Source organism: Boleophthalmus pectinirostris, unplaced genomic scaffold, assembly GCF_026225935.1.
Source record: "Boleophthalmus pectinirostris isolate CB_2022bp ecotype Guang Dong unplaced genomic scaffold, ASM2622593v1 HiC_scaffold_5, whole genome shotgun sequence".
NCBI lineage: Eukaryota > Metazoa > Chordata > Actinopteri > Gobiiformes > Gobiidae > Boleophthalmus > Boleophthalmus pectinirostris.
In genome coordinates, this window is record NW_026571404.1 from 2,837,592 (window position 1) to 2,845,034 (window position 7,443).

General features: G+C 44.8%; 1 protein-coding gene across 2 annotated transcripts in view; it reads right to left on the reverse strand.

The window, feature by feature from the left end:
* The window catches only part of LOC110162858 (protein kinase C epsilon type-like), an 87,868-nt gene extending 80,924 nt beyond the window's left edge, over positions 1-6,944 (reverse strand). For both annotated transcript variants that reach the window (XM_055163019.1, XM_055163020.1), the window contains exon 1: positions 6,600-6,944. In XM_055163019.1, coding sequence (XP_055018994.1) covers positions 6,600-6,944 — 345 coding nt within the window. The remainder of the gene's footprint in view (positions 1-6,599) is intronic.
* Positions 6,945-7,443: the final 499 nt, after the last annotated feature.

Consider the following 7,443-nt stretch of genomic DNA (forward strand, 5'->3'; position numbering starts at 1 on the left):
ACCCTAAACATGACTGACTGAGCTGACTACGACCACTAAACAGGCCACTTACATTAACTTACTGTATTTTTCGGACTATTTCTGTGACTTCTATATTAAAATGTTTTTGGTGAAGTGTGGAGAGGTTCTAGTCTTGTGTGTGAGTATCTGCTGCTCCTGTTCCTCCTGTACCACTGTCACTTGGCTCTACTGCGCATGTCTCCTGCAGAAAGAGCCTCTGTTCTGTCTGTATCATGTCAGTCGATCGCACCGTTACTTCTGCACCACTGAACAATTTAACATTTAAACAAACTTATAAAGACAAAGACTGAGAAAACTGAACACAAATGCCCCAAAAAACAAAATCAGATTCTGCAGATTACAAACTGCAAGTCGTGAAATCTGAAGCTGAAAATGGAAATCGAGCAGCAGAAAGAAAGTTCGGAGTGAGAGAGAAACTTGTGACACCAGGAGGATGCACCGTGAAACTTTCCTGAAGTCACTGGATGGATGGACAAAGTCTGGACTTCAGTGACACCGAAACCATCCTGTCGGGATTCAGAAAGACCCGAATAATTCTAACTGGAACTGATGCTGAGTCTGACGACAGCGACACAGAAGAGGAAGCAGAGAGTTGTTCAGAAGTGACACCGAGGTTGAAGAATTGAATGGATTTAGTGATTTGGAGTGAGATGGAGAGTTTGTTAAACTTGTTCTGTTCTGTTGTTTATGTTATAGTTTATCTGAAGAACTGTTCATATGTGACGTTAACAGTCTGTTCTTCTCTCTTCTGTTGTTTTTACTAGAACTTGATTTTACACAGGAAATGTCGGTTCCTGGTCTCTGATTTGATCAAATACATTTCCCCCAAAAAGTGTGACTTACGTGTTTTTTTCTTCTTCATTACACGTTTTTTGGCTGGTGCAACTTATACGCTGAAAAATACGGTAAATGTCCAACGAGGATATCCACAACTGATATTTGGAATTTGGTGCATTTAGTGATTTCTTTCTTTCTTTGTTTTTTACATATAAACATTTTTGCCACATTCAATTTAAAGTCACAGATTACAAAAATAATAATCAAAAGTCTGTCACCTGATATATTTTAACATTTAATGACAATTTCTTTATTCAGTATAATTTGTTTTAATTTCTTTTTTTAAATTTCCACCTTTTCATTGGTGGAACATAACAAAATAAAAGTGGTAAAGTACTGTACTTAAGTATAAACGTTACTTATCTGTACTTTACTTCAGTACATTTTACAAGATACTTTTTAATTATTTTTACTTTCTACTCAACTACTTTTTTTTTACAAGACTGAAAAGTAAAAGTGTTTTTTCATGATAGTTTGAGACCTGCTGAAAAGGTTGAGGCTTTTATTTTTAACTCTTTGAGCAAACAAAATACAAACAATACAAATCTAAATCAAAATCAGTGAATTTGAAGCTTTATTTGATCCGAAAATGTGTGAATTTTGAAATACTTTTACTTTTTACTATTCCAGTACAATTTTAAACATGCACTTTAATACTTTTACTTTTACTTGAGTATTTCTTTGTTCGAGAATCTGTACTTTTACTTTTACAAATCTGAGGACTTCACTCACCACTGCTCTTTTTTTAATCTGTATGATGAGGGAGGTGTTTGTTCTTTGTACAAACTGCTGATTCCTCACACTGTTTCTGTCTCTGTCATAACACTGGGGCCTGGTGCATCGGTTCCCACACCTCCCTGAACGTTTGAACATCTCCTTCACAGCTCTGTTCACGACAAGTTCAAACACAGCTCTGGCTCCGAGGCTGAAGATCGGATCATACATTCCTCCCACTCACCATCAGAGAGAAAGAGACAGAAAGAGGTTATTGATCCGGAGAGAAATCCAGGTTTTGCTGCAACGTTCCCACAGAGCGTCTCAGGCAAAGGTCTCAGGTCAGGACAGTTCAGGGAGGTTTCAGCAGAGCCTGTGGAAGAGCCAAACGTGTCCCTCCCTCCTCTGTGTCCTGAAGCATCACAGCAGCCTCCAGGGGGCGCCAGGTGAACACAACTACCAAGGTCTCGAACTTATATTAGCCTCGGGACTCAGGTAAAAAACTGACCTCCAACTCAAGAAAGTGCAATGGAACGTCCAATCAAATCGGGCTTCCAAAACACAAACTCGGGGTAGTTGGGTGCAGACCGAGTCAGTTGGACATTAAACTTTCTCGGGCATCCATATTTTTCCCGACTGTTGCAATGGAACACATTTACAATGGATGTCAGGAGAAATTAATCAGAATGATCAACTACCGACAATCTCTCCGCTCTAGTGTTTCAGTTGGTGGCGAAACAGTCCATTCCCTCAAAGTTTTTCTTCTGGAAGGTCACATTTTCTGCCACATGTGGTGTAAAAAGCCTGTAGCATCTTAAATGTCCACATCTAGCTTCTTAGATAGCTTCTTGCACAGTCTCCAGGGACACGGGGAAAACAAACAGCTCATTTCACACAATCTAACCGTCCTTACTTGTGTCCTTTAAACTGGCACATGCTGCTCTTCTTAGTTGGTTAAACTAATCATATGATGTTGAAATACAGCTGAGATCTTAATCATAATAATCATACTAATGCATCAGTTTTAAACAGCACTTCTCTGGGCACTCAAAAATGCTTTAGAGAGCATTATTCATTCAGTCCATATCCGGTGGTGGTAAACTACTGTTGTAACCACACAGGGCGGGCACTAGCCCATTAGCCGGCTGCTAATGCACTGTTTTCTCTTTTCAGTGGTGCTAAGTAAAGTTGAAAGACTCGTGAACAAGATATAACAAAGTGAACACGCACAGAGCGTCATAATAATAATATTACATGATATTAATGGAGCGTTTTGAAGTGGGGGGTTGGTTTGGCTTGTTAACATCTGGGAGGGTCCAGGCTCGTACAGGAAGGTGTTGGTGTGTTGGTGGTGTTGTTGGTGTGTTGGTGGGTGTTGGTGGGTGTTGGTGGGTGTTGGTGTGTTGGTGTGTTTGGTGGGTGTTGGTGTGTTGGTGGGTGTTGGTGTGTGGTGGTGGGTGTTGGTGTGTTGGTGGTTTGTGGGTTGGTGTGTGGTGGGTGTTGGTGTGTTTGGTGGTTGTGGTGTTGGTGTGTTGGTGTTGTGGTGGGGTGTTGGTGTGTGTTGGTGGGTGTTTGGTGTGTTGTGTGTTGGTGTGTGGTGTGGTGGGTGTTGGTGTGTTGGTGGTGTGTGGTGGTTGGTGTGTTGGTGTGGTGTTGGTGTGTGTTGGTGTGTTGTGGTGTGTTGGTGGGTGTTGGTGGGTGTTGGTGTGGTGTGTGGGTGTTGGTGGGTGTGTTGGTGGGTGTTGGTGGGTGTTGGTGTGTGTTGGTGTGGTGTTGGTGGGTGTTGGTGTGGTGTGGTGTGGTGTGTTGGTGGGTGTTGGTGGGTGTTGGTGGTGTGTGTGGTGTGGTGTGTTGGTGGTGTTGGTGTGTTGGTGGTGTGGTGTGTTGGTGTTGGTGTGTTGGTGTGGTGGTGTGTTGGTGGGTGTTGGTGGGTGTTTGGTGGGTGTGTTGGTGTGTGTGTGGTGGGTGTTGGTGGGTGTTGGTGGTTTGGTGGTGTGTGGTGTGTTGGTGGTGTTGGTGTGGGTGGTGTTGGTGTGTTGGTGGGTGTGGTGGGTGTTTGGTGGGTGTTGGTGTGTTTGGTGTGTTGGTGGTGTTGTGGTGTGGTGTGTTGGTGGGTGTTGGGTGTTGGTGGGTGTTGGTGGTGTTGGTGGGGTTGGTGGGTTGTGGGTGGTTGGTGTGGTTGGTGGGTGTTGGTGTGTGGTGTGTTGGTGTGTTGGTGGTGTTGGTGTGTGGTGGGTTGTGGTGTTGGTGTGGTTGGTGGGTGTTGGTGTGTGTGGGTTTGGTGTGTTGGTGGGTGTTGGTGTGTTGTGTGTTGGTGGGTGTTGGTGTGTTGGTGTGTTGGTGGGTGTTGGTGTGTGGTGTGGTGGGTGTTGGTGGGTGTGTGGTGGGTGTTGGTGTGTTGGTGGGTGTTGGTGGGTGTTGGTGTGTTGGTGTGTTGGTGGGTGTTGGTGTGTTGGTGGGTGTTGGTGTGTTGGTGGGTGTTGGTGTGTTGGTGTGTTAGTGTTGTGGTGGTTGGGTGGTGTTGGTGGGTGTTGGTGGTGTGTGTGGTGTGTGGTGTGTGGGTGTTGGTGGGTGTTGGTGGGTGTTGGTGTGTTGGTGGGTGTTGGTGTGTTGGTGGGTGTTTGGGTGTGTGTGGTGTGGTTGTGGTGGGTGTTGGTGTGTTGGTGTGGTGTTTGGTGGTGTGTTGGTGTGTTGGTGGGTGTTGGTGTGTTGGTGTGTTGGTGGGTGTTGGTGTGTTAGTGGGTGTTGGTGGTGTTGGTGGGTGTGTGGTGTGTTGGTGGGTGTTGGTGTGTTGGTGTGTTGGTGGGTGTTGGTGTGGGTGTGTGTTGTGGGTGTTGGTGGGTGTTGGTGTGTTGGTGTGTTGTGTTGGTGGGTGTTGCACTCACACATTTCGGGTCAGTGTAAATTGCAGAGCGTGGGTGGGGGTCGGCCTGGTCGTGTAGATTGTCAGTCTGAGTTTTGTGTTACATTATGTTTAAGCAAATTCCAGTTTAGGTAGGTCGGCTAAAGAAAATATGGTGCCCCAGACACATGAGGCGTCCTCAGCGAGCGCCTTATCTGCCTCTGTGAGGCGCCGGGCCTGTAACCACAGCTCCAATAGTAGGGACAGACTGATGGAAGCAAAGCTGCCAATCTGCGCCATCGGCTCAGTTTTCACTCTCAAAACCCTGCCCAGTTTAGGGTGATCAGATTTTCAAAATCAAAAACTGGGACACTCCTGATTTGTGGCGGTTGGTAATAATTAAATTGTGAAACGAGTGTGTAATTAAGGAAAATTGTTCTGCACTTGGGCCATTCATTATTAACATGTGAGTCAGTATAGTCACATTTTCTTTGTGTTTTGGTCGTTGTTAAGCAGCTTTTCTGTATTTTATTTAAATAAATTACAATTTATGCCTCTTTACTGTTGGCAGGGATCAAATTTGTCAAAAATAGGGACATTTCTTTTATAAAACTGGGAGAAATCTGCATTTTTTATAAATCTGCTGGGACAGGGGACACAGGCTCAAAACTAGGACTGTATTGGGTCAACAGGGACCACCTGTCAGAATAAAGTTTTTGTTTGTTTTGGACCCTGCCTGGACGAGAGATTACACTAAACTATCCCTCCTGTTCTCATGACAGCCGTACGTCTCTGAGTCTGTAGAGGTGTGTACAGTGAAAGTGACAGCTCTGATTAAACTGGGTCATGCTGTGAGTTCATGTCCGGACATGACAGAGCACTTTCGGTTCTCATCACCACAAACACTGAGCAAACTTCTGAGGAAATCAGTGTTGGTGGGATTTTATTCAAATGTTTGTCAAATGTGCAGTGTGCAACTTCTGCTGAAGCTGAGGCAACACTGCTAAACTAAACGCTCACTTTTTATGTCAAGACTGTTTGCTTCTGTATGTTTATGGCACAGTGGTTGAGCATTTTTGCCTCACAACTGGAGGCAAAGTCTTTTAGTATGGAAGGCTTTGTACTTTTGTGTGCCTCAGTTTTTTTCCCACTTTTAGTATGGAGTTTGCATGTCTGGGTGGGTTTTCCTCCAAGCATCAACCCAAAACATGCACAATAGGAATCCTCCAGCTAAGGTAGATCTACACGCAGACTAGAGCCCTGCTTTCTAAGTCAGTTCCTCCAAAGTCAAGTCCTTCCAGTTCAAAACCAGAGTCCTGCCTCAGCTCAAATTCACGGTACAGGCTCCAGAGGCAGCGAGCAGCACCTCCACGATCACTAACTACCAAATAACTTTCTCTGTATGGAAATGGGTCATCTGCATTTGACCCATCCTTAAATGTCTCTGGGCAGTGGTCAGGAGCAGTGGGACCGAAACAAGATCGAATCCAAACACGGTCGAGTCCGACATGAGACCAAGGCCGTAAAAAGGCGGTCTCAAGTACTACGGCACTACTTTCTACATTTTATAAACACACAGAAGACGTCAAATATATGAAGTTAGGTAAATGGAATTATGTACGATGTTATATTATACAGAAAAGAAAAAGTGTAATAAATCAACAAAATCAAATCCTCAGAGGAGCCACTCTTTGCTTTGTTGTAAACCCTGGACTTTCTCTCACTGAGCTTCATGATGAAGTCTCCTGAAACGGTCAAGAAATGCCAAAAGTGCCAAAACCAGGGTTCAAACCAAAAAGTAAAGGCGATTTTAAAAAAATATTTAGAGTTTTGGTTTGTTACATTCTTCATGAGTCATTCATAGTTTTTGATTCTTGAGTCGTCCAGGTAGAATCCACAGCAAAAGGAGAAATTCAGTTTGTCAAGAAGGCAAAGTTTATTTGGTCAAATACGTTTCACAGCTCATCCAAACTGCTTCTTCAGTTCTTCAATTCCAATAAACTTTGTCCAGTTGACAAATTTAATTTCTCCTTTTGCCAGTAACAGTGGAAATAAAGAAGAAAATAAAATGAAAAAGTGTTGAAACTTTTGTCTGGCCGTGTGGTTTATCTGGAGGATTTGATCTATTTTCACAATGATTCTTTCACTGGATTATTTTAGTATCTCTGTTCCAAAAGTGACTCACCCAGCCCTCAAAGTGCCTGCTCTCGCTGTGGAGGATGTCCTCGAACTGGATGATGCAGTTGGCCACAAAGTCGTCGTATCCGATGGGCGCGTCGTTAAACACCGCCAGCTCCAGGCTCCGCCCCCCGTGCACCTCCGCCGTGAACTCCTCGTTCCAGGTCGGGCTGCTGGTCTTCTGCCTGGTGCTGGTCTGGCCCACGCGGGACTCGTCCACGTTGAGGGCCATGTACGTGTCCAGCAGGGGGCTCTGTTTGGGCCCCACGGCGTGACGCATGGACCAGGCCGTGGGTTTGAGCTCCACGGCCTCACAGATCTTTATCTTCAGCTGTCCACTGAAGAGCACCATGGCCTCGGAGATGAGCTGGGACCACAGAGAAAGAACAAGGGAGGAAAACATTTACAAACGAGTTTCATCGAGCCGTGTAAATGTAATTATTACTGTATTTTTCGGACTATAAGTCACACTTTTTTCATGTTTTTTTCATGGTCTGCACTTTGCCCCGTGGAGCGTGGACTTCTGCGCCGGTCCTTTTGCCCACGGTCACTTGACGGTTTTATGCGGGTGCATCTCCATGCCCATCCTGACACTTAGTCCTGGTTCAGTTCTGTTTTAGTCCTGGTTTAGTTCTTGTTCAGTTCTGGTTTAGACCTGGTTTAGTTCTGTTTTAGTCCTAGTTTAGACCTAATATAGTCCTGGTTCAGTCCTGGTTTAGTCCTGGTTCAGTCCTGTTTCAGTCGTGGTTCAGTCCTGGTTTAGTTCTGTTTTAGTCCTAGTTTAGACCTAATATAGTCCTTGTTCAGTCCTGCTTTAGTCCTGGTTCAGTTCTGGTTTAGTCCTGGTTCAG